This window comes from Varroa destructor, unplaced genomic scaffold (genome assembly GCF_002443255.2).
Source record: "Varroa destructor unplaced genomic scaffold, Vdes_3.0 BEIS01000007.1, whole genome shotgun sequence".
Classification (NCBI taxonomy): Eukaryota; Metazoa; Arthropoda; class Arachnida; order Mesostigmata; family Varroidae; genus Varroa; species Varroa destructor.
The window spans coordinates 38,710,892-38,738,659 of record NW_019211460.1 but is presented as its reverse complement, the minus strand read 5'-3'; the positions used below and the strand labels follow the sequence as shown (position 1 = coordinate 38,738,659).

At 43.6% G+C, this 27,768-nt stretch overlaps 1 protein-coding gene across 4 annotated transcripts; it reads right to left on the bottom strand.

The window, feature by feature from the left end:
- Positions 1-950: 950 nt before the first annotated feature.
- LOC111254006 (retinal homeobox protein Rax-like) lies at positions 951-27,442 on the bottom strand. Of its 4 annotated transcripts, none has more exons than XM_086975083.1 (5): positions 26,832-27,442; positions 26,113-26,398; positions 9,219-9,436; positions 1,774-2,066; positions 951-1,513 (listed from the first exon to the last, which is right to left on the bottom strand). In XM_086975083.1, the coding sequence occupies exons 1-5, from the start codon at positions 26,832-26,834 to the stop codon at positions 1,261-1,263; spliced, it is 1,053 nt and encodes a 350-aa protein (XP_086831209.1). In that variant the 5' UTR covers positions 26,835-27,442; the 3' UTR covers positions 951-1,260. The 4 variants fall into 4 exon arrangements, with proteins under 4 accessions (XP_086831209.1, XP_086831210.1, XP_022670136.1 ...); XM_086975084.1 differs by having other exon boundaries at positions 26,937-27,442; XM_022814401.2 differs by having other exon boundaries at positions 26,676-26,930.
- Between the last annotated feature and the right edge of the window lie 326 nt (positions 27,443-27,768).

The window sequence follows — 27,768 nt, the reverse complement described above, 5'->3', positions numbered from 1 at the left end:
ACCAAAATTTCACGGTGGTACCATGTGTATACCAAAACAAATGCCAAAACTTTTAATTCTAATCCTTTTCTTTAGGAAGTTAACACGATGAGTCGCATAACGATCCGTGCTATTGTATTTAGAAGCCTCCCCAGATCAAAAAATACTGACCGGTTGAAACTGGAGGAGTATATTTTTTATAGCAGCTAAAACATGTAGAGATATCGTAAATCTGCCAATAGCTATATAAGTGTTGAGCGGAAAATAATGTTTGAGGGTAACGTATGCGTATCCTTCAATCTATAAGTGATCCTAATCGTTTCATCAAATGTATTCATATAAAATGTTTGGAAGTTTAGCAGATTAAGTGATTATAGTTGTTACCCATGCACCTGCTCAGTATATTATAAAAATATCTTAATCGAAAGAAAAAAAGCAGCAGACAAAATTTACTAACTGTCAAATCATTTGCTTGTAATGCACATTTCCCATTAGGTGTCAAAGGCTCTCTATTTAGACATCATTGAAAAGCAGGACATCCTGAATTGCTAAAGTTTTCAAGAGTTTCTAACAGGCCTCGTCAGCTCACCATTCTGATCGTCCCTATTATTACTGCTGCTATTGCATAAGTTGCTAAGTATGACCATACGAACAGAGGGCCACGCGGCTATCCTGCATAAGAAACCGGTCTCCACAAGAAACGATTTCTCCCTCAATCGCATTTCGTACCGGAAGCCCTTCACCACCCACTTCCGGTCCCAGCAATACGCGAGTTTCGAATGATTGTGAATGAATAGAACAACGAAGCCACGTCATCTGAAGGATACCTCTTGTTATCCTATGGAACCAGGCGACTAAAGCTATTCATAAATAAATTAAAGCCATTAGTCATATAAGAATTCCTTGAACTTCGAGGGTTCTATAAGTTAATATTAGCTTTAAGTTACTTACTGTCTCGAAGGAAAACACAGTTTTTGTTCATGGCAATGATATTGCACTTATATTCACACAAATTGGTTGTGAGTTATTTCGGCACAGTTCGCCATATCGTGTTTAGAACAACATGCGAGCATCTATATAAACGGAAAGCTGATTTCTTTTTTTGGAAAGCAGCAATCAGGTTGCGCCGATGATCGTGTTCTTTGTTTAGGGATGATTTTTTGTTTATCTACAGGCGAAGCACTTTTGGTGTCACTTTACTAATTTCTGTGCTACGAGATAAGATCGCCACTTTTAGCGTCAGCACAAACTATGAATGTTTCGGGCAAAATTGTCATTCCCCTATGAACTTGTATGACAACTCTTCTCTGGCTGGCCTAGGCTCAACTCGACCGATGGCCCACCGTCGCCCTCAACATCGACCGGATCTTCGACTTCAATTTTAATGTCCAGGGCCGGATTTGGCGATTTTCCTAGCTTCGAGCTTGAGTTTGGAGATATTGCTAGTTCTTTACTAAGATTCAGTGGAACAGCAGAAGGATTCGAAGTCTGAGGAGTCAACAAAAGCGATGTAAATTGATGTTGATTCAAGTACCTGCAACCGATAATGCAAGAAAAATAGTTAACGGTCACATAAAACGTATTGATATCGGACGTGTCATTCATTTATATAAGTTTCTGTGAGAACAACTTTGCCTTTTCAGGACCCTTTGTGTTAGACTCACGCTAATAAGGCACGGCTTATTCAAAAGCATTTTAGTTTAACGTAAATTTTTTTAGCGTAGTATTATTAATGAAAAAATTCAAGTCGAATGGAAAAAAACTTGCAGTAACGACAAGGTAAATAGTACACACGTTCTATGAAAGACTGGTGTGGCCGGGGTAACGGGCGCAAGCAATGGATGAGACGTGTCAGCCCTTATAGCTGGTACAATTCCTGAAACGACACCTGCTGCTGATAAATGTGGTTGTGCAGAAAGTCCTGCACGATGCCTGGCTGTCGCGGCAGCCCATTCAGGCGAACCGAGCGTCGGGTAACTTTGGGTCGGCAGTATACGAAGGAAGCCACATTTACCGTCGGATCCTCCACAGGACGACTCCATTTTTTCTTGGCGACGCCATTTAGCCCGGCGGTTTTGAAACCATACCTGTGTTTAGCAAGAGGTACGCCATGAGGTAGGCCGCTATCAAAAACAGCTGCTCTTTTCTATGCGACACACTTGATCACAAGATATATTATTTATGTAGCTGAATAAAAATTATTGATTACTAAGTACAGATTGCCAGCTCTGTGGCAGCTGAGTAAAGTGTCACACTACAACTATCAAAAGACAGAACGCTATCGGCGACCTCTATGGGGTGTATTATTGCCCCACCTTATTCTAATGCTGTAATAATCTAATCTAATGTGTGTAACAGCGTGTATGGATCAGTCGAGTATGTGTAAATTTCTGTATGTGTCCGCCAGAAATGTTACGCCCTTCTCGATCGGTCTGTCTTTCTAACTCTGCGGCGTGCGTAATGGACGCCATTGCTTCTTCTGTGCAATGTTCAGACGGGGCGGCAATGGTAGCAATGGCGGCTTTAGAAGTGATGGCAGTGGTTGAAACCAGAGAGCGTTGTGCATGATCAAGGAGATGTTTGCTCTAGCCCGAGGCAGCAATAAAGGTCTTTGCCAGTGGCTGGTGAGAGGTAACTAGCGATGACTGGGCAAGGATGACTGAGCTGAGAATTCTACCCCCTATGTCAGGATCGCTTCGATTACTCCCTCTACGACGACAATCTACCTACTAAAGAAGACACTTCAAGCTATGTTTTTCCCTTCTAAGGCAGCTCGTTGCTACTCTTAAGCTAAACTGAAGTGGTAAGGACTAGGTGGTCAGCCACTTTAGCTTATTATTCCTGCTTTGGCTCGGGCTAGAATAATTCTTTTACTATTCTGCACTGATTCTTGTTTCCGTCGAAACAGTCTTAATATGTCACTAGCATACATACATGTTCTAGTAAACAATGTTGTGTCGCATTGTATCTATTTAAGTCCTTTCTGATAAGTGGGGGTACGCCGTGTTTTTCAATATGCAAATTTTTCTCAGTGAATTATTAGGCCAAAACGTTATATATCTGTGGCTTGATGCTAAGTAGAGTGGCGTTTCTATAAGCTGGGGGTCAATGAACGATATAATATGATAAAACAGATGTATGGAAAGTCTTAGTAAAACGATCATAGTTCAGTGCGCTGAATGGAGCAAATTTTCTAACTAGTGCGTTGTATTTATGCTATATAGTTCAAAGCAGACATTACGTAAGTTAGCAGAAAGCAATGAGTTATATTCGTGAAGCGTAAAGTCTTAAGACCCTAATTAAATTGGTCTTAATTAATATAAACGCTATTTACGCGGGGCCGGTGCTCGAAAGTGTTCTCGCTATTTTATCTGGCGTGCGGCTGGTGCTTCGTTTGTGTCTGTCTAATTAAACAAAATCCCTACTTCAATCAGATAAAGTTTAGACGTAATTTAGCCTGCATTACTATATAGTCGCTATATAAAGGCCACAGCAAATTGATAGTGCACCAATATGGTAGAAGCTAACGTACCATACCGGCTTCAGTTCAGACATTCGAAGAAGCTAGTAAAACAACAGAATCCATAAGAGATTGCTGATTGATGTGAACTTCTCTTAGCATTTTCCAGCAAGTCTTCGCCTTTTTATCGACAATCTTGCGTGTTGCGTTTTCAAAAAGCCTGGATACCACAAAAAAAGCGTATGCATCCAGTCAAATACACATGGACATATGGAAATATACCCTTCCTACTGAAAGCAAGCAATTTCCCGCCCCATACAATTCGAAGCTGGGTCCGGCTTTCACTAAACCCTCTTTAGCCAAACAGCTATACTAGTCTTTGCGTTTGCTGCAAGACTAGGCAAGGCCCTATTGACATTAAAAAGCTTTTCAAATCTCAATTTAGAGATCATTGTAGCCTTAGTTACGCAGCAAGCTTTGATTCTGAAAGCAGCCAAATGAACTATATAGTAGAAAGTATTTATGCCATCAGAGGAATGGAGAAACCCAAGGCCCAATTTGCTGCAAGTTACAAATAGCAGCCCAATTAAAGACTCGAAATATAATAGATTTCCTTCAACTTCGACCGAAGCGGCGCTTGTTCACATGGGCCAGCTGGTTCATTCTAAACAATTGTTTACGCCGTCAGCTCGCCTCTGCTCACAATATAATGACAAAATTAAGGAGCATATAATCAAATTACGCAGGTAGGCCTTAAGTTATACATCAGCAGAAAGCATGCCTTCGAAATGTAACCCACTTCTGTCAGTGATGTAATAGAATAATGGCAACAGGCATTAATTATCGTAGAATGATTTAACGGCTTATAAACGAATTGAAGACAACAATGGCGCGCTTCGCTGGCGATAGCTGTGTTCGACTCTGCGTTTGAAATGCTCTACTAGACAATGATTATATTACTCTGATTATATAGGATTTAATTCTATCGGACAAGATTTCAGTTAGAAGCTAATTGTTTTTTATAGTATGACCCCCTACAAGTCATACCATATATTACCTATCATATACACTACCGAAATCAATTGACCACTCCGAGTCTTCATTATATGTCGCTGTTTTTTTTTGGTCAAATTATTTACCACCTACCGCATAGGCCTGCACGATATCTCTGCGCATCCAAATCCTGTATAGGACGTTAATAAAGTCTGCACGCTGCTTTAGGTCCGCCTCAAGCCTGTGTTTTTTGAACGATATTCTTTTTCGAAAAGTCTCTCCGATACAATATTCATGCATGCATGCATGCATGCACTGCAATCCGACAATCTGAAGTTTGGTAGGCTATAGCGATTCTTGTCCGAACGCTATAGCTAAAAGGGCCGCAGCGAAGTTATATTGGCGAAAGGATAGCGGTTGTTGTTTGAGGCGTCAGGCTGCAGGAATCTGTCCGGTGGAACCACAACAGATACAGACTAAGTAAGCCCGCGACATTGCGACAACGAGAATTGAAGTAAGGGTTATGTAAACATCCAGTTTTATTCAGCGTACTGCTTGTGTTAGCTGCCACGTCCGGTGATAATGCCGGACAAAGAGACAGCATACTCCGATGCCACTACCATCTTTCAGCTTAAATGGTCTGCCTAAGCATGCTATCCCAACCTAAACCCTCTGTTCCTCTCGGCGCTATTTTTAATGATACCTAATTCATTTGTTTCAAAATTCTTTTTGCTGACCTACAAAGCTCCGTTTGATGTATGATGGTTTCTGGCACAGATTTAATTAAATTTTATGATACGGCGATAATTATACCGGTACCGAAAAGAGCCGACTCTGATAAGTGCAAAATGGACCAAATAAAATCGCTCCTTTCCATTCACCGGTGCTTGATAGTCCTGACCGTCGTAACGTGTAAAAGTAGAGTTAATGAAGGTCACTTTTAGTGATTCCTTTAGGTTAAAAAAAAATGTAGATAGATCACTATGCGACCAACGCTGGCTCTTTAATAAAAATTATTTCATTAACACCTTTTTGCTTTCGCCACGAGAACTGCAAGTTAGTAGTGTTCGAATGGCAAAGCAGTTGGGTGTTTGACAACGTCGAGAAATCGCGTATAGTTTTAGGGAAAAAAAGGTGCTATAACACGAATAATGCTCGCAAGCGAGGTAGTCCCTATTCCACTATAGGCCTATAGTGCGTGGGCCTAAGATCAGATCTCCGAACAGTCATCCGGACGATATCAACAAAGCGAGGGTGGCCTGTGCTTCCCGATTTGAATAGTCAACGGCTAACATAAAATGTTTTAAAGGCACAAGATGTAAGCTAAGAGCCCGTAATCTACAGGTGATTGCCAATCTGTCCAGCTGTCTTTACGGTTGAAGTCTACACAAAGCATGTCTTCGTGTGTAAGGTAAGGAACAGGCAATATTCATATATTTGGACAGAGAAAACGGTAACATTTATATGTAATGTAGATATGCTATATAGTACATTAGAATTAAAACTCTAGTTAATTCCAGGTAGCCGTGGTTGTGAGAAGTATAGAAGCCAATTTAATCTGCTAAGACAGCACTCATAGCGTGCGCATATGCTGGTAGCGATCGTGATAATAATGGGGTGACAATGTGATGAGCCGTCTAATGTGCTGGGCTACCTCATCACGGAGGGAGTCTATGCATTAGGCGCGCACGCTAGCGGTTACCATACGATGAGCAGTCGAGAGACTGTTTGGCTAGTCGTTAGACAGACAGAAAACGAACGACACCGGAAAAGATATTATTGCGACCACATGTCGCTCCTATATGTCTCCATCGTTTGTCTACCGTTTCCGCCGACTCTACTAACAATTTATTAGAATGCAGCTTTTTTGTCCCTGCGCAGCTAAGTTAAGGGTTTCGACCGGCGGACGGGGGTGAAGGGGGAAACGCTCCACCACAGCAGTGACGCTAGCACTGATCAGTATTAGGAGTAATCACGATATGGGCAGATAATGTGAGCCTTTTGATATTTTCTAATAGAATAAGGCAACAACAGGCGAGAAAAGTTCAGTAGTGTATGTCCTGCGTCCATGGAGGGTTACATATACCCTACCGGATGCGACGATAGCCGAACACGATAGGACCCAAACCCAAACAGGGACCGATAGCTTTTATACGCGTAGCAATGTACATGTACGAGAGATATGTACCTACATCATCTAAAACAAAGAGTAGATAGAAAGGCAGGAGTGGGTAGTAATCCCGAAAAGTCGCTAGGGTAATGGACAAAGAGAATAATAATTAATGTAATGTGACTGCACTGCTAGACTGACCCAGTATATATACACGCCGATATTGCGTGTCAATGGATTCATATATACTACTGTTAGTGTACGAGCACAAACAAATGCTATGCGATACATCATTGCGTGCTTACGACGCGATGCAGCACGAAGCACACGAACGCAGCAAAAAGCAGCAGGCTTATTTTTCTTGATCTTTCAGCCTAAAACCGCCCGCCCGTCCGCCTGCCTGTGCGATGTCGTGTTGTGTACCGTTCTCAGCCACAAACGTCTTTACAGTATAGGTGTGTGTATGTAACCAATTCTTTTCCTTGTCGTTGGCTGGAGGATACGCGGGCCTTCCATAGATAGATACTTGCCCCTGCTGTCCAGGAACACCCATTACCTAGACAGAGGAGCCTACCGCTGCTAATGTAGCACAGCAACTCGAGCGTTTAACGCTGTCGCCAAGGCTGAGTAAAACTAATCGCTAGTAAAACTAATATGTGGCAGTAGCCGAGCTAATTTCAATTGAGATGGGAACGATGCCAGCCAGGGTGGTGGTGGGAAATAAATAAGTGTGGATGGATTGCCGATACATCGAGGAGTCGGGAAGACCGCTGCTGCTGCAGTAGAAGGAATGGCGTAGCGGTTATTTGTACTGCTGGAGCACGTTAGAACGCTGATAGAAGGAAGCATCGTCCGGAAGGGTGAATGCAGGAAAGAGGTCTGAAGAAACGGGGAATACGGGTCCTGAATCTGCCCTGGGGCGGGTGTTAGATGCTAGCACGTGGCACCGGCCAGCCGTAGTAGATGCTCGAGCTCTGCCCCCACCAAGCGGCCGTCTCGGCCTGGCAAACACGACGCGAACTCAAATAGGCTAATTGGTATTTGCTGATGGACTCTCTCACGAGTGGCCAACGAACCAGCGAAACCACCCCCCACTCTTCAGACAATGAAGCTGTTCGCTGAAAGCGTTCGGAGTACGTATTATACCAGATCGTCATCGCTTAGATTCCAATTCATCCTTCGTAATTGCTTGCGTCTAGTTACGTGCACCACGTGCACGCTGCTGCCTTGTGCTGCTAATTATAAAAAGCGTGCGTTTCTGGGCACCTACTGCGTAAATAATGCCAATACGAATAAGTAAGCTGTCATAAACGAAAGCCTGCGTCACTAAATATCGTTGCAACTATGCAAAAGGTCCATGATAGCGAAAATCGCTAGGTCATTTCTGATAGTCATCATTTCTATCTTCGCCTTCAACGTTCGTACTCCACGCTCATTTACCATGTTCTCACTTCCTAACGCCACTAGGCGTTCGGAATTAAATGTTATGCCACGTGTTTAATTGTAGTTTTTTATTGGAGTCAAAAAATATAAAATAATCAAATCAGCCTATGCAACTAACAAACCACTGTTTCGGTCTCCGTGTTTTTGGGTTGGCGGGGACTATTGGCGATGCGAAGTGGCTTGTGACTTAATAGAAGAACGCGGCTGCACCTGACTCACTCGAACTGGGTCAACCTGAGCTATCCTAGGGCAGCCGTGCAACTGCTGTTGTTGTACACGTTTGTGTGGTCATTGGGTCTACTCGAACGTCGCTGTCGGTCGCTTAGTTCGGGCATCCATCCTAGGTATAACTCTGCCATTAGTCCTGCAGAGCTGCCCCTGAGTACTCTTACCCTCGCAAGCATCAAACTCAAGAAGAGCGAACTTACGGCACGTAGCATGCCCTCTCCACAGCTTACACCCATGGGAAGTAACAACTTCAGATATAGTATCAACGGATTTTTACACTGGTCAATAGGCCAGCTATGGACCACACTCGCACCGACCTGCCTGCGCTACCAAAGGCAGGTAACAATGCTTTCCTTCAGTTTTACTGACCCGCTCATCCGTAGACAGTCGTGCAAGAATGAAGACAGTAACTGTTGTTTCTAATATGCTCTGTGGCTGTCGTTATTGTTACCATATCCTAACAGCTAACCTATAGACTGCTGTAATGAGGTGGCATGCTATGTCATTAGCCCGATAGACCTATCTAATATGCCAAGGTTACCAGTGCTCATGCTCATCCCGACACCGCTTTAGTGGCAGTAGTTGGAGGCAGTATGAACACTCGGTGGGTAGTCACCGCTACGAGCGCAATTAACGACGCCATCGAAAACATGACCTCAAAGGGGGATTTCAATTTACCCGCTGATGTATCATCTCGATGCAACGCTCTTTTGTACGCGGCCGCTTGCTCGCCAGACTTATTGCCTACATTACCTATCTAGGACTAGAGGACACATGAGGTTAAGTAATAACACCTCGTGAACATGATCAAACAAGATTAATGACAATCGTATAAATAGTCAGCGACGAAACGTATCAAAAGTCAGTTTATATAACGTCTGAACGTTCAAGTTACCTGTTACTTCTTCTATGTCCATTTAACACGTTTTTTATCGGGACTATTGGTAAGTAGATAATGTTTTAATTTGAAATTTAAACAAAAAATTGGGTTTATGTGTTACAAACCTGAACGCGGACCTCTGGCAGATTAACCTTGAGTGCAAGTTCTTCCCTTGAGTACACATCGGGATAATGCGATTTCTCGAAGGCACGTTCGAGCTCGTGCAGTTGATATGTAGTAAATGTAGTTCTGTTTCGGCGGTGTTTTTTCGATGGGGGTCGTAGCGGGTCGTCGTCCTCTTCCGATACGGATGTCCGCGGTGAAGACAGGGGTGATTTACGCACTAAAATGACCATGCAATAAAGTGAAGTATGTAAATTTACAATAACCGCAGCTTTTCGGTTCAACTGCAGTATGCATTATGAGACAGTCTTTACCTGTATAAGCTGGTGTCGCAAATACGGCTGCAGTGAAATAAATGTACGAGTACAATATGGCTAGCAAGATAACTGCGATATTCAGATGGGACGCACCGTAGGTGAGATGAAGATTATGAGTAGTTTACGGTATACGAAATCAGAAGTCGTTCTTGATGTCTTGTGATTTTAGTACGACTATTTCAGCGCATATAATTTAAGGAAAGACGATTTCATCTATGTGCCTCATTAATGAATGTGAGCTGTATGCCGTCTACGACATACACGACACTATGGCTATATGGAGCAATGTTTCATCTATCGATATATAGATAAAGCCTCTGCTGAACTGGAGTATGTGTCAAGCTGCAAGATGAAACATTGTAGACCCCTAGAAGTCAAAGAGACAGGCAGGTCTTAGAAGAGTACATTGGAAGACCTCTGGGCAGTTGCTGACTCAAAATAGAGATTGATCTACCTATGCTAGTCTCATTCAGTGGTCTGTTGTTGGCTTTGTTTCGTGATGGAAATAAAATCAATAACTTCAATGGCAATAGCGTTTTCCTCCCGTGGAGACCCCACGAGAGGGAGTGTCCTATTTTCAACAACTTTGGACTTGTGTATATGTGTGCTGTTTGTGAGTGTATGTATTTGAGCTCGCTACAGGAAAGAGTTCTTCTGTTGTAGAGAAACTCCTGAAGCCCCGGTCGTTGCTCCAAATTGTGGGAACTGCCTAGACAAATTCTTCAGAACTGTTCGATTCCACTCAGTGCTACAACGGCTGACTAGGCATAGAACCATATTCCAATATGAGCCAAAGCAACCTCATCGTTTGTTTTTCAGGCGTTTCTTCCCTTTCTTCTGTCGAGCATCTCTTGGCTGCAATCGTATCTTTGCTGCACTGTTTAAACGCTCGTAGACCCGACTTGGTCGCCAGCCAGAGCTTCGAACGCGTAAAGGGCCCGAGGCGTCTACAAAATACACATAGTTGGGAATATAAACATTCCTCTTGGTACGCGCAGTCGCCATAGTCAAAGCTCATGGTTCACTTATGGTTGGTGACGGATAGGCTGCTTGCCCGCTCGAGCACAGTCGACTTCCCATAGCTGCGTTTTGATTTCTCCTCTGGTTTGCTATGCCGCTGTCTGGCTGCGTATATTGCCCTCTACAGTTCTGTCCCACAACGTCTGCGGAGCATCTGGGAGTGATAGTGAGGTATGTTTCCGGTAGAAAAGAAGCGGACGATCCTCGGTCGACTTCAGCCAAACGCATTTCGATGGGAACTGCGCAGGTCGCAGAAGTTGACTTTTTTTTTTTTAAAGAAAACGACGTTGTTTTTGAGCCGATGCAGATACTTCGATTCCATATATTGAGTTATAAATATGAAAGGTGACGTAGGCGACGTATCACACGTACAGGGCACCAGGGAGACATGTCGGCCTCGAAATAGCAGATTCCGTTCCCGTTCTGTGCTTAAACAATTTAAGAGGCCGAAAAAAGGAGATGGATTACGGATACTATTTGTCTACCTTTTCTACTTATCTTTGCCGTTGTTTCTTACGAGCTCTGAGGTGAGAGTTGGTTAATGGAAACTCGAAGGTTGATGGCCACTTGACAGAGGTAAGGAACTTTAGTTTGGGACAAGGAACCTTTGGTAAAAGAGAGTTGCGAGCTACTAGATCCATTGGAGGACGAGGTTGGAAGCAGCTTTGATCGGCGCAATGTTAGTCTATGCCATAGAATGGGACGTCTTTGCTGTATGACTGGAAAGCGAACGGCGAGAGGATATGAATCCTCCCTCTCACTCTAGTGCTCTAGTAGCACTTACAAGCCCTCACTCCGCCAACGACGAAAATGAGCAGAAGACGAAAAAGAAGTCGCTCCAGCCATAGAAGATGATGTGTATGTGTGTGTGTGTCTGAGCGTCAGTCTGTGCAGGAACGGAGCAGACGAGGCTAAGAGGCTTTACCCAGCCTCAAAGCAAAGCAATTTATTCCAACTTAAAATCCTCGCCCCGACCCCATTTGCGTGGCCCATACCCCCGGGCGCTAAGACCCCAAAACGCATACGCCTCTATATTTGGGGGACATCTGGGAATCCTGCTGCCAGCTAATGCTACCGTTCGTTCGTCTGCTGTATGTGTTGTCCCGTTTTCAGGGCAACGAGAGTATCTCTCCCTATCGCCACTTCTCTCTTCTACGAAGAGGTTTCTCCAAAATGGTCTACATATCCTGTTGGGTTGGTGGTCCGGACCGACCGATCGCTGCCAATGCTCGGAAATCGGGAAATCAAATCGGGAAGCGTTGGCGGTGGCGGGCCGGCTGTTGGCGCTGCACAAATCGACAGAATGAACGAAAGAGTCTCTGTGTTATCCCACCCCTGCGTACCCTTATTCCTCCTGTTTTCTCGACTCTTCATCATTGTGCCGCCTATTGCAGCCGGAACGTTCCACAGCTTTCTGTGGCGGGTGGTACTGCTACTGGTGTTCCCCTCTTCATTTTGTCGTCGTCATCATTGTCGTCCTCACCCCCGTTCCTCTTCATTTTTCGTCCCTCCCTTTCACCCCCCTTTTCTTACGCTCCCGTCACCGGTCTCACGCTTTGCACTGCCCCTTCGCCCGTCATCATAGAAATAAGGGATGGCACTTCTCTTTCTCTTTGGCTATAGCTATAGCTCTTTTAAACTGCAACACTCAACATTACCCTGTGTCCCAAATTCCACTTGTGCTCACCACCAGCACGTTGGCTGGCGCCTCGTCCTGTTCGTTCACTAGAGTTGAGGGGATGGGGTGTTCGGAGGTTTTCGAAAGCAGTCAAGACGAGAGGGACTTGGAGGTGGCCGGGGTAGTCAGTGGGGAAGAATGGAAGGGGGTAGGGGGCAACCAAAGTACAGGTCGAAACAAACTCTCGACAGCGGGCTCACCACTCCGACTACAACACAACAACGGAACAGAGTGCCGACTTCGGTCGCGGCAAGGAGATTGGAGGGATTTCACGAAATATAATTCAAACATAATTAGCTTCGGTAATAAGCGACAGGCAAACGCGCGCGCCTCTGCGTGGTAGCGGCGGCGGTGCACGTCAAGAGGACAATGGTTGCCGTTGGCCCAAACTCAAGTTCTTCTGGTCCATCAACAATCTAGTACCCTTTGCAGCAGTAGGAGCAGCAAAAACGCCGCCTAACTCGGCTCTTTGCTTTTCTGATGTTGGCTTTTTTCCATATTTCTGCGCTGCAGGCTCCTTGTTCGGGTGACCTATATATGCGCGATCGTTGCGTTCATCCATGTGAGTGACAGGATGGTGCCGAGTGAAATAACTTCTGGAACGACGCAAACAGAGGATGTTGTGGCGTGCTTACAAGTTTGTTGTTGGCTATAATTTGTTGTTAACACTCAACAAGTCATATCCTGCACCACCAGCCTTCCACGATCCATAACAGTACGGCGCAACAATTCAACTAATAACGGGTGTAGATTCAAAACAGCAACCTTTTCACAGAAAGATATATACTGACAGACTTATAGAGCCGGCGCGGATTCAAGCAGCTTCCCATACGTCGCCATCACAAACCGCTGCGTCTAGTTAACGATGAAGACAGATAGGTTGTTCCAAGTTACCCAAACACCCTCCTTCAGCTCGTTCGCTGGCCTTCGCCGTCCAGTAACTCGTGAATTATCTCAGGTACAGGACAGCAGCAGCAGCAGCAGCAGCAGCGGTGGTGGAACAATGTCGCATCGTAACTTCACGGGACGCGCCAAGGATCGGGCGGCATGTAATTACTGCCGTAGCGATTATCGTTGTTATTATTAACATCAGTGAGCGCGCGCTGGATCGTTTAAACAAGCTACAACAGCGGCAGATAAACAGAGAACATACAACTTCCAGAGCGTACCCGTCCGTGCTAATTTGCGGATTTACAGCACACGCGTATATGTTTTCCCGTCTGTGTATCTAGATAGTTAGAAATCTAGTGCTCGTTGTATGCACATACCTGTCGCTGATGTCTAAATGCGCAGTATTACTCTACTATATAGATAAATTCACTCACCGACAGCGGGCACATAGCATCGTGGTTTCCCTTCGTCTGGAGTGTGCTTTCTAAGAGCCTTTTCAAATCTTAACAAACAGTTTTTTCAAAATGTAAATATGCAGTTTATCAACAACAAGCCACAAGCTCGGTGGAAGCATATGGAACTTCAACCAGGTTAGAGGGCTTCGAAAAGTCTCGTACGAACCTAGATCATTTCTAATCCTTTTAATCGTTTAACTTCGATCGTAAATGATGTCTTACTGGCTACAAAAAAATACGTGTATTTCCATAAATAGATTTGAGCTCGTTCATTAATCACTTCGCTCCGATGTATGCATGCATATATAACTTTGTCCGCTTCTTTTAATGCATCTGGCTGTTGGGTATTACAAATCTGTTCATAGTTTCAACCAAATTTATTGGTCGTGTTTCAGACCTACCATATTACTAAGCATTGAAATCAGTACTGTCTGTAGTGAAACTCTGATGGGCCATTGCTACTACCTTAGCAGTCGGCATGAGAAAAGCGGATGGAGTATCCCGCTGTTGTGGTGACAGGAGGACCTTTAAGATGGATCGCTTTACAATACGGCAGAGCACGCGAAGCAGCGAACCCAGTTATGGACAGGGATGACACTAAAAGACCTGAGAATTTACATCGAGCCAATGTACTCGAACGCTTTACTTGGCTTACGCACCACAGGACACCTTAGGCATTTTGCCTTTGCACTTTTCTTTTTTTTTTTTTTATCCAACACAGCCAAATCAAAGACGCCAGTAATCGGGCGGCAAATTCGATGCAGCTACGTTGGGATGAACATATCGCCTGGGGGACTTAGTTGGGATGGCCTTTGACTATGGCATGTGATTAATATGCTTGCAATGGCTAACAACTGACTCTTTTTACCCATCAAAGACCATTAAGGTAAATATTTCGTCTTCAGACCTACCGCTGCTGACGGTGGTACCGCTCGCCACACTCACTACTGGCGCGTACAGCGGCTTTCTGGTGATTCATGTTTGCGACATGCAGGCCGCCATCCGCCCTGGGTGTCATCTCTGCAGAATCATTCATCTACCGGCATTAGAGTTAGGCTGAAACGACAACGGATCTCCCGATACCTCTCAGAAATCTGCAATTTCAGGCTCGCGGTATAGTTACCTGCACTTTTATTTATTGTTCTCCTGAGAGTTGAGAAAGAAATGCTTAATTACACCTGAGAAACGGCCTTTTTTTTTTTTTACTGTGTACATGTATGAACTATTTTTTGTTCTGTGAATCAGCTATAGCTGTACGAAAAAATGCGAAAAGCATAAAGCACATTGAAATTTACCTTTGCTCTTGCTAGCAGTCATAGTAAGGAAAACAACTATGTAGTCCAACGACTAGAAATAACCGTAAAAAACGCAAGCTAAATTATACTTATTCTGCAGCACTTGGCGCCTCAAAAATGAATCGGTACATCCACATGAATAGCTCCGCGGCCGCCTATATAGTGCAATTAATCATACCCATAATAGTAACAAGATTATAGTAAACTCAAAGGGACTACATCGATAAAGATTTTATACGACTACCAAAGTGTTTCTCTATGTTGACTGGTTGTCGATCGTGTAATTCGTAAAAAAACCTAGTGTTACCACCTGAGGATCATAAACTGAATGGGTAAAGCCAGGTTATTTGGGCAAACTTGGCCATCCTTTCAACCCGGCCGCTTCGGCAATGGCCAGCGTATACTTCAAGCTGCCCCATTTGATTCCACCCCTAGGCTTCCGGAGTGTTTGGTGGCAGCTATATTAAGAATGTGTTTGCCAAAGGGATTAGCTGCTAGTGTTACAGCTGCTAAGAAAGGTAGCGTATAGGGTGGCCTGGGTAGCGTTGTATATAAAGGACGAACCGTCGGCAAGGAGGAGGACGGTGCAAGAGTCTTTGCGCGACCCGTGACCGGTTGTTTCGCCGTTGCCGCGGCCAAGTCCCCGATTAAATCGCATCCCGCTCAGCCTTGTACCATGGACAGCTTGCCACATTACACTCTTACTTATTAATATTATGCAGTACTGTTGATATAAGCGTGGACGGTGTTACGGGCACATGAACGGGCCCCAGGCTTGCTTTAGGCAGTTAGCCTGCAGAATTCGAGCCTTTTACTGCAGTTTATTGAATGTTGTTAAGCATCATGAAATGTCTAATAGAGATGTTTTACTCTTTCTTTGTGTCTGCTGAGAGCTCACAAATTGCAGTCTTTATTAAGATTTGACTCAAGTAGATATTAAATACACTATAGCTTTTATGTTAGCAGATATTTATGAGCGAAAAATTCATAATATAGTGACGTCAGGGGTTAGTTTTAAACTGGGTCCAATAAGACCCAGTACAGATAAGTTATAATGGGTTGCGCTTAGGTATTTTATATTGTAATCACTGGGTTTCCTGATAGCTTCGAATAAAGAAATTGTTACTGTAACAAAACGTGCTACACTTGGCATATTAGCATCTTGTTAAGTATAAATGTCCACACATACGTGTAATTCAAGCGTTACACGACGCGATTGCAAGTAGCTACACTAGAGGATAAGGACCAAACAAAATCATTGATCTACTGTCAAAGCCTGGAGACGTTGCCTTCGTGGTCACCGTTACTAATCGCTGATTCAGAAAATTAGCCATCTACCAAAGGGGAGTCGACAGAAAGGATCGAAATTGTGGCGGCTTCGGCTACATATCTAGAGCACAATAGGCATTTGACAGTAGTAGAGCCTTCTTCCTCTTCGGCCTTCTCTTCGCAGGCGTCCTGTCGATCAGTAGTAGCCATGCTTGGTAAGTAAACACAAGGCTAAATCTGCAGCTTCACTCTATCTGCGGAAAACCAGGCTGCCAAGTTTCCAGGGCAAGCAGGACGATCGGTTCGTCGACCATCAGGACAGCAAATGCCAGACGACGATTAACGGTTCTTTAAGCCGGGACACGTGCAAGTCCCAGTGGCTAGGAAACGAGAGGTGCGTTTTTACGACCAAGCCTAGGCAGGCGTATCCCTACTAAAGAGGGACGACGAAGTAAAAGGAAACTCATATTCGTGGCTGGGGTGCAAGGCAGGATGTGCCAAGCTGGCCAGCGATCTACAGGCCCCTGGCTAGTCGAGGAAATTGAAAAGGCTCATCTTGCTGACGAACGCTGAATTTGTGGCTACAAGCGTTACTAATTGATATAGACCCACTAGTCCCACTCTGTGGGGGACAGGTTACGCTGCATGCCACTTTAAAAAATTCTCAGTAGCTCACTGCTAGTCGCATATTTGGACTGTGCCCGTAAAGCTGCCCAGTTTCCATAATATGATCAGGACAAACTCACCCCCCGTCCTAATTGATATTGTACCATTGTTAAAGCTTGTAAACAGACGTACTATTCAAATAAAATGCATATTGGTTGAAAATGATGTAGAGGCAAAAGTGAGTTTATGTATAATGTAATTGATGTTTTAACGTAACACGCTATCGACGCCGAATACATCTACAAGAGAGGCCCAGCTGTGCAATCCCAGCTATGCTTCCACAAATAGTAGATAATGTAAACAACTCATAATCTCACATAAATAGATAACTGCCGAACACTGGATGCTAACAGCTGGCAGCTCTATTAACCCCGTTTATATCTTACGGCCTGGTTTGCTGTTGCTCCTCCGAACGGCGTATAAGCATCGAGTCGGGTTGATCGTACATTTGCTTAATTGCCAGATCGTATGTACATCTGCATGGCCTGACTGTATGAATTGGAAAGCTTACCCAAATGGTTCTCGGAGCAGTGGCATCGTACGATGCTAGTAAATAGCTTCGTTTGCCAGATCTCTTTACTGTCGCTTTATTCGCATCGTCTTCTCTCGTCTGCTTGAGCTTGCAGACGTATGTAGATAGGTGTTCTCGTTTCGCTTCTGACCCGGGTAGCATTGTTCCTTCGGGTTATCCGTGCTCCCTCCCCCCATTCAGCAAATTGCGCGCAGGATTCGGACTTTCGATTGATCAGTCGCTTGCTTCCCCGATCGCTGTTTCGTTGAACTCTGCTTTATCGTTCGCAGCGACGAAGGCCACTCGAACACTTATCCTTTACGCGTGTAGGAATTTAGTGGCAATATCATGTGTAATTCGAGATTCGACAATAGTACGCTCACGAATCCACTGAACGATGCTACACACATAAGTTGCTCCATTCGATTGACACGTGTACCACTAGCAATGCTGCCATTATACTTGGCAGTTGCCATATTTACCTAGCAGATAAGCATGTGCCTATCGTAGGTTATATATACATAGATACTTTATTTAGTTGTTACGTTGATTATCATCTATTCCCTCTTCGGCCCCCCCCCCTCCCCGCCGAATATAGACAGACCCGTTTTCTTGTTGCGTTTGGCAACAAAAGTCCCTTACGTTAAATGAAGATTAAACCAACAATTAATACAGTATGCTATTGTTAGTTGCATTAACACAGAGTGGCCAGAAGACGCGTACATATATAGTAATGAAATTTCGCTAGAATTCAAAGTGTGTTCTGCTGTTTGTGGCAAAGAAGCCTGTGGTACGATGATCGACATTAGCAATGAATGAACCCCCCAACAAGATTTGCTAGCCGGAAAAAGACTCTATTTAATAATCAGCAGCCAGGAGATGGACACGTGACTGGTAAGAGCTAGGTATTGACTACGCGACTGATTCGCCTTGGGCCCAAACACCCTGCCAGCCCATGTCGCCCCTCTGGGGTACCGTAAGCAGAGACAGACGCAGGGTACTAGTACAAATATTTCATTGTATTTTACTAATATTGGGTTGTCGGAACGGTATCGATCGTTTTCAGCTCGAAATGGCAGCACATTTTTTTTACATAGTGTGAAACAATGTTACTAAACAGCCTCCTGCAATTTTTCTGATAACGTCCTATCCCTAGCACTGTAAAACTTCTGTAGTTTTTGGATGAAAAGATGCGGCGGATTATTTTTGCGTTTTTTCATTGCAAAAAAAACAAACAGCGTCACCCCAGTCGGCGTCAGTCTGGACTTTGGCACAAATTATGGCTCAATTTTCTCCCCGTTGGCACATTCTCGTCGTATGTGACCCACGAAAGTACGCTTAAACTATGCAATTCATGTAGCGCTTAAATATCGAGCATTTTGTCAAGTAGTCTGAGATTGTTTGGTAAGCGCTTAGCTTTTTGACGATACTACCTATTGGTCTGGTTTAACTTTAGAAAGAAATTCGTTAACTTCTTCTGTAACTGCTCGACCATTGCGAGGAGAATCTGTCGCGTCAAAATTTCTAGAACGGAAACAACGGAACCATCTTCAGGCCATTTCTTCCAAACCACAAACAGAACACGTTTTTTTTTTTATGAGCCTGAGCAATATCTGTGCTTTAATCGTGACAGAATTGTAAAATCTGGCGAATTTGGCAGATTCTCAGTCTACCAATTTTTGCTTATTTGCTACTGCTAGCTTTCGGTCTTAATTTTTAAATGACATCAACGCCGATCCATTGTTGCTCATATCAGCTGAGATTTCTAGCTTTAAAAGCGTCTGCTTAAGCTTTACTTAAAAAATGTTTTCTTTTTTACTCTGAATAGCTTGGAATAGCTTTCCTGTTTTTAAATATGTATTGAGGGCAATATCGTCTGTTTGGTGGCCGGTTGCTTTCGGCATACAACCTCTTCGCCGACATTTTGTTTTGGGGGATAAAGTAACATTGAAGTGTGTCATAGTAAATAAGCGAAAACCTCAAAATGTTCTCAGTTTGAACAAATATATTATACCGTTCGCTCTCGTTCTCGCCCTTTGACGATTCACTATTACTAATTACTTCAGCCGCTTAGCTGCTCACTGTCGTTACGCCACATCGACTAACATCCATTACTTGATGACTGATGATTGTTGAAGTAGGTTCAGGTTTTTTTTTTAGAATGCTTCATTATACGTGATTTGATCATCTTCATCGAATTCAGTTTTGGCCTTGACAGGGTTCGTCTTGCAAAACAGAGCGGTAACAATGACCTCATACTTTATTCTAAAGTACAAAAGGATACTTTTGTTATTGCTACTTTCTCAATGCCCCAAATGTATTATACAGTGTTCTAATATAATTTCGAACACAGCGCTGTCTTTTACAGGTCGTTCTCTCATAGGTAAAGTCGTCAGACATAGCGGTGCTTGTGCTGCTGCAGACCAAATCCGCTCCCCCACACTCATAGGGTGGTCAGCAGGTCTCCGCGGCTCTGCGGGACTAGACAGACAGATGTTAGAAAATGCTGACAGCAAGGGTCATGGCCTGGCAGAGAACGCTCATGTACTGCTCGTTACCAAATGTCGACGACACGTTGACAAGCGGCAAGTTGACAACAAATCAACGTCACGACTCTTCTACGACCCCATCAACGGAGAATGAAATGGGGGGATGTAGACAACCGGATCGTCGAGTGAAAATTGTGAGATAGTCGGCATGGTGGAAGACCGCCATCCATGACGATTTGCGAATCAAACGCCCTCATGTAGCAGCGAATGTAGGTAAAATATTATTAAAATAACACTGTGTACGTAGCTCTGAGTGATTAGCTTAATTATACATATATAGTTAGTATCTAACTTCGAAATTTTCTACCAAAACGTTCGGTTATAATAAACTGATTAAGGCTATTGGCTATGTTGAAATATGTAAAAGCTAAATTTATACAAATCTAATCTAGATTTACTTGACAGGACTCCTTTATGATCCGTATCGTTAGCAACACATGGTGTATTAGTGCACTTTATTGCAATTTATTAGGTGACAAAAACCCATACATTTTAGATGAATCGGCATCAGATTAAAAGTGCCGATCATATAGCAGATCATTAAGGTACAGACTTTCCAAATGCCCTGATGGTGAGTAAGCGTTGTTTGGAACGAGTCTACTGCTCTACCGCTTTAGCTAGTTCAACAAAATTTTAGCTCGAGATCGCAGCTAGGCTGTGACGACATTGACGTAAATTGGAACCAGTCCACGTGGCCTTAGAGGCTACCTGACGAAAACGTTGATTGAGGGAACGACCACTCGTCGGCTCAATGGGTACCTGTCTTTGGCCTAAACAGGTAAGGACGGTTTAGTGAACACTACCTTCTGGTACGAGTCGACCTGTCCACCATAGCAGTCTAATCTTCTAGTTGTGTTGGCTTTGAATGTTTTGGCTGTATCAGTTTGTCTCTACTGACGACCAGGACAACAATGTTAGTCTGCTACAAGCGATCAACATGTCTCAATCGAAGCTCGGAAAAAAAAATAGCACTTCTGAAAAGTGTTTCGTCCTCAACAATATATAAGCTAGACAACGTAAATGACGTATCTCTTCGATGAACACCGCTGTCCAGTAGCATTGCCAGCATGCAGAAACTCACTCTTGCATCTTCGTAACGTTCGCCAATGGCAGACGTTCGACAGCGCATATTCCATAATCAGAGCGTATCAGCGGTTTCAGACGATCCAAATTACCTTACTAAATATCTGTTTAAATGTTAACAACACATAGCTAAGTTTTTACAGATATTTTACATAATTAACTAGCTTGATGAAGTTAAATTTTGCCGAGCTCAAGTAGATATCTCGTTGTTATACAGGCCGTTGGCGACTTGAGAGAAAATAATGACCTGCTAAACACAATGGGGATATCATTTTTCCCCATAGGATAATATCTAGATACAATAAACCTTGTTGCAATTTTAGGTGAATGTCTTCTGCTATCTATTTAATACTCCTCCTTATTCTATCGTGAGATATCAGTGATAAACTCGCTTTTGATCCTCTTCTGTCACGTTTATTTTACGTGTCCTCTACGCGGAGCTCTTATTTGTTCGGTGTAACCTAATTGCCATGGCCGTCTACTTCATCCTCCATACATTACCTACGAACAGCATGTTCTCTAGGTATCTCCGAGAAGATACAACTGAAAACCCGTTCAGCTTATTAGGGGTCCTGTCAAGAGCATTCTAACCTATTGCCTATTTAAAAATGTTGCCCCGAAGGCCATAACACGTCCGAAACACACTATGATCACACCTTGGACTGATGCCTTGTAGTCGCAATGGAACGTAACGGTAACACCTACTTCTTCGTTATCTCACGCATTACGTTAAATCTAAACCTAAGCTGTAATGTTGTGCAATTATCGCTTGCATACAAACCGCGCGTGTTGCTTTCTTCGAAAATCTATGATGTCTTTAACATAATCCAAAAATGTAAGAGATGATCGAGTTCCATCGAAACAGAAGGCTGAAGAGAGAGCGATTTGGAATAATGTTTTTGTTAGTTCGTCCAAATACATTAATTACCAAAGCAAATATCTCGAATGTTTGTTTAGGTAGTAAAAAATAAAAAAAGGATTCTGTTATTGTGTACGGAGCACTGATGCGTCTAGCCTCTCGGTGAGGAGAATTTTTTTTCGTTTTCCAGCACCAGCTATTTCCAAGTGCTTTGCTAGACGCAGCGTAAACCGTAAATCTAAATTGTACCTTATTTTTCCCACCCTTCCGACCAACATGAATCAATCGTTACCAGCTTGAAAGACCGAACGTACTATCAGCTTTTCATTTCCCTAAACAATATGGCATCATTTTGCTAGAATTTTAACAAATAATCATTAACCGTTCAGGTTTAAAATGCTATGTTGACATTCAATTTTCCATTCAGTGTTTTGAGTTGTCAGCCGTCTCACTGTCCCGTCGAACCTTTACCAGCCAATGGGCCCTAATGCGTGTTCGTAGTAGCTGAAAGCATCGAGAAATGCCAGCAGAGGATCCAGTTAGCCAATGAGATACGAACTCACGCTCACTGTTAAATCCGACCGTAAACAGAAGTTGCAATTACGGTAGCGATAGTTGGTACAATGCGTCTCTACGCTCGTTGATAAAAGTGACACTGCGTTGGTGGGCATCAGGGAAAGCACGAGAAAACGACAAAGAAAATCTCGAGCGAACTCTAATTTCAAGGCGATGCCTAGTCAGTGGCCTAAAACGCTTCTCTTCGTCTTCTTCTGAATGACTCGAGCAATGTCCCTCTAGCTGAACTCTCCGCTACCGTTTGCGTCGTTCGTTGATTGTCAGTGTGCAAAATTCACTGTCCGGCACATGATGGCCTGCGGCACACGATGGCAGAACTAGAAGTGGGAGACAGAGTCGCGACGAACCACAAACATCGTCCTTCATTTCTTCCTACATCACGACGATGAATGCATTCAAATACGCCTGTTCCCCCCAATCTACCCCAACTCGAACTACTAAATACTACCATTACCATTATTAGTAATGGTGCGACTGGATTAACAATAGCCCGAAGGCGGGAGCTGGCGACACGACCAGCGATATACACAGCAATCTGACACCGGGGTAATTGGGTTGCTGTGTGTATCCAGCGTCGTATAATCGTACTGCTGCTACTTGTGGGATACCGAAGTCCATCCAATTCTGCGGACCTCCGGCTGGCGGCGACGGGAACGTGAGACTCTCACCAACTGGTGTTAGCTACTGCTTCAGAGCGTACTTTGCGCTGTTTCTTTTAAACGTCCAACGATCTAGAGCAGGCGTTCAATGCATCGACGACCGGCGCGGCCAAAGTTGCAGAGTCTCTTGCTCTGTTTCTTTGCTCTACCCCCGCTCTACCCCCGTCACTCTCTATGAATCCACCGATTTCGCTTGCCGATTTGCTCTTCCCCCGCGTCGAGCCATAGCTGGCATGCGGTTCTCTTTCGGGCTCTTCGTGCGCCAGCGTACAGGCACCCGTCATCGCTGATATATATCCTTATGCGTTCCGAGCAGACTATATAGATGGCAGGCTGTATCTTAGATTGCGGAGTTCTTGTCCAAATCGTCGTGAAGATGCTAATCAGTTGTCGATATTTGCAGGAGAGGCATTAGGCATTTGATCGAGAAAAATAACTACCCGAAGAGGAGATAACGACGAGTGATATCATTCTTTGTATCGCGCTCGCTGTATGGCACTGGCCGAGATATGCCGGATGGCAATATGAACACGATCAGCCTACCTAACGATTGTCGGGAAATTTGGCGACTATAACGTCAAATACAACATTATCGCTGGTCGAGTATTTCCGAAATAGACAGGTAACCAATTAAAGTGGATTAGAAGGTTATCAACAGTGAAAACCTAGGTGATGTAAATGTAGCACAGATAAATTGAGCTAATCGAATTATGAATCAGCGTGTATCTATGGGGTTTATAAGCAACAGATATGATAAGCACAGTTGTAAGCACAGCATAATTGTATTGGTATGACTGTGATATAGATGAAGGGATGAGGGTTTATAGCTACCGCTATTTAAATTCGCCTCCTACATCGTAGTGCTAAATGTATTAATTTTTTTAAGTTTTGGTATTACCTTTGCTGATTTATTCTGGTTCGGGAAATCGAAGAGGTCGTTCGTCTGTCAAGGTGGAGAACTACTTTGTTTCTATAAATTATTATTGTCACTACAGCAACGAGCTAGACTCGGCTAGGGCAAGCAAGGATTACCGACAAAAGTCCCTCTCCAGCCTTGGACAAGGCGAAAATAAATTAAGATCATCAAATTAGATAACACGAGCCGCAAACGCTAAGAAAATACGAAGAGTCTACGAGTGTAATTTGTAATCAATGAATATTATAGATTATGAATAGCAATTTGTCTTCCTTTATTACGTGAATTCTTAATTTTTACACGAATAAGATTTTTTCTGATCTAGGAGTACATAATCGAAGTATGTAGATAAACTGGACTTATCTCATAAGCTCCCGCTAATTCTATACACGATATCAGATGGTCTCACCAGACCCTTTTGTTAGGGTGTGTATGGATAGCATTTCCTAACAAGATGCACTTTGTATATACCAGCCTAAATACTTTTAGCTATTACGTTAAATTAAGCATAAAAAAATTAGGCTGCAACTTCTCGGAACAAAGGCCATTAGGGCCTTGCTGCTGACAGCGAAAAGAGACATCAGTTGTGGTAAACGAGCTATTAAAATACACGAAAGGGCCTAATATTCAATAAATGAATTAAAATGGTAGACCGACGCTTGTCTAACATCCAAAACTGTAGCTGTAACATCCAAAAATAGCTGATAATTAGTTAGAACTAGTAAGGCAGTCAAACAGAGAAACAGTCCCGTGACTCATCTGCTCTTGATTTACGTTAGCTTTTTTAAGGTTGCCCACTCATTATTTTTCTACATTCTTAATTAATAGCTTCGTAGAGCTAAATTATCGAATAAATTCAATAACTGTCGTAAGGCTCATCGAGTCCACGTTTAATATCGCGTACATGATCTTCAGGTTCAGTAATCTTGTCAAATTATGCCTGCTCCTTGCATACATCTATAATCAATCATCCAGTTATAAACCCATACTTTTCTATAATTGAATACAGTTTGACGTCGACTCACTTTCCTCCATTTTTCCAATAACGAAGCTCGCTTTTCTCTCACTAATAGCAAAAAGACTCAGGCATTTATCAGTATGATGTTATTGAGCCGTAAAGGAAATCATAAGCTTAGAGCATAGCTAATCGACCATTGCGCGCCAGACAATAACACAACGTCGTTTCCTGTAAATAAATGGCTTTAATACTTTTATTTTATATATGAATTGATTTTTAGCTATATTTGCGCAGTGTTGCTTAAAGATAAAAGAGAAGTTTTTAATTTAAACTTCAAAATAAGCGAAGCACTTATTCGATCTGAGTTTATCAATTCGAATTGTTTTATTCATAATAATGTATCTGTTTGGGAGAAATTTTGCTTAAAATTACAATACACGCAGTACACGTGGTCTATGGTATACGTGCAACTATAATCATCAATCGAACTGCTAAAACAGTAAGAATATAATTGTCCGAAAATGGTGTTTAAAAAATGGCCCAATTAAAACTTTTCGAGCATAATGAATACATTCCGAAAGTTCTTTGTGTTAGACATTATCTCAGGAAGCTAGTTCCCAGTATTTTCGTCCGATTTCGAAGTTAGGCCAGCATGTGTCTGTCCTCTGGTTCAGTAACCAAACGTGTTGCCACTAGAGTATTTCGAAAATTCTCGAGCACCATAAATCGTTATAACTGTACGCGGTACTCAGCGGGAAAATCCCCTATGGGCATGACAGTACAATTCTGCAAAATAAGTAATTAGTCCATCTTCGTTTTGAGGGCAGTTTATAGAAGGTAGGGAGGTATTGCGCAAAAGAGTATTTGAGGAGGTCTACCGCAAATAGATTGTCTTCGTCAGTATATGCAATAAGCTACAATGTCGTATACGTTATAACTGAGGCAAGCGATTCTAATATTCCAGTGATAGTGTCTGAAAAAGTGCTTAAAGTATTTTTTGCTGAAGCCTGCTAGAGCTGTCCACACTGTCATAGAATGCTCATCTTCTAGTAGCTATAAACAAGCGGAATGGGGGATCATAATTAATTACAAACTAGCTTCATTTAACTAAGTGAAGATTTATATAGAATAGATCTCTGTCTATCAATCTATATATCTAAATACAACTTTATGGTGTGAAGAAATAATACGAACATTGATCGATACCCGCGGCACGTAGATGCATGCTTGAATGTTGCATATCACCAGTACCGTCTTGATTTTCGTACGGTTGAAGCTTTTGTTGATGCTTTTGCTGCAGTGTTTGCTGTTGTCGTCTACTGAGACCGAGAATTGCGTCAATTGAGTACGTTAAACTTTGGTGTTTCTCCTCACTAAGTGCCATTTTGCACGGTTGCATGCGTTGTCTGTCGTAACTTTGTCTGAACAATCGTTTGACGCAGATTTTTAACGTAGCTAGACACAACTTTTCTAGTCGAACCTACAAAAACATAAACAACCGATTTTTTAGGGATTGAAAAGGATGAACAGCTATTTCTTCTGACCGTAGTTGCTCTTTAAAAGTGCTCATATTTGGACATAGTGAGCGCAATAGTTGAGATTCAATGGACCAGAAGCGAGAAAGAAGGAAATGCTAAACGTTTTTCCTTTTCCTTTTTTCTAGTTATGGTTTGAAACTGGGAAAAAAGGTAAGGCCACTTCTATTGTGTGCTCTTGAAACAGCACTCCCTCAGTTGCTTCTTGACCATCGATTTTACCACATGCAAACACGTCTTCCTCGAACGCCTTCTGACTCCCGATAAAAGTAAGCACCAATTTCTATCACCATCAGTTGTAATAATAACTGGGTTGAGTTAAGGACCGCATGTTGGTGTTTGTGAACTCCTTCAGGCCCAACTGCAGCACATTACTACCATGAGGACGACCACCTGATGACGTCCTTGTGCAGGGGATGACAACGAAGAAAAGCAACACAGTTGTCGTTCTATTTTTCTGCTCGTAAACCGGCTTTCACTTACGGTCACAATCGCAGACACGCACGCACGCACGCACGTAACGAAGCAAGTGCACCACCACGAAATCTCACTTGCGCCACGCTGTCACTGTCACGCTGTTCATGTATCAGGAGTGCATCGTCAGCAATGTCTATGAGGCGCAACACGATTGAGGACGGGACCTTTGCTGTTCTTTCTAATCACAAACGGTACTAATCGTGGCAGCGTGAACTAGCCACCGTTTGAGTGGATGGACAAGACAATAACGCGGTGAGGAAGGACACGTTGACTTGTTCATGGTTTTATTTTCAATTGCGTTCGTTCGCGCACGCACGACAACCCGCGCGCCGGCGGCATGAGCGTTCTCGCGGTTTCGGTGGGGCTAGCTGCGCGCCAACGGGAGGGGGGTTGGGAGAGTGTTTGGGGGGAGGGGGCGGAGCCTATTCGTTTAGCCTCCCAGTGCTAGTCGCTGTCGTTTATATCGCATGCCATAGCGCTATAGGGCACCCAGCTCGGTGGCAGCGACGGGTGCCAATGACGGTGGTAGCGGTTTAGGCTCAGTCACCAACAGGACGCAAGCGGCCGTTCATGGCAAAACTGCTTCAAGGCCCGTTTCGGGCCTACCTTACGGGCGCATTCGCCGCCGCGCCTTTGGGATAGAATGAGAGAAGAGGAGAGAGACGGAAAGAAAGCGTTTACATTCGACACAGAGAGAGGGGTGATGGGTTAAAAAGGGAGAAAGAGGGAAAGGGTCCGTCTTGGGCGGGGCTAGTTGAAGTGAGAAGACCCAGTTGAGTCAGAACTGAAGCCGGTCGTGGACGCCGCAACTGCTGCTAGTAAACCAGCTCGAGGCGCG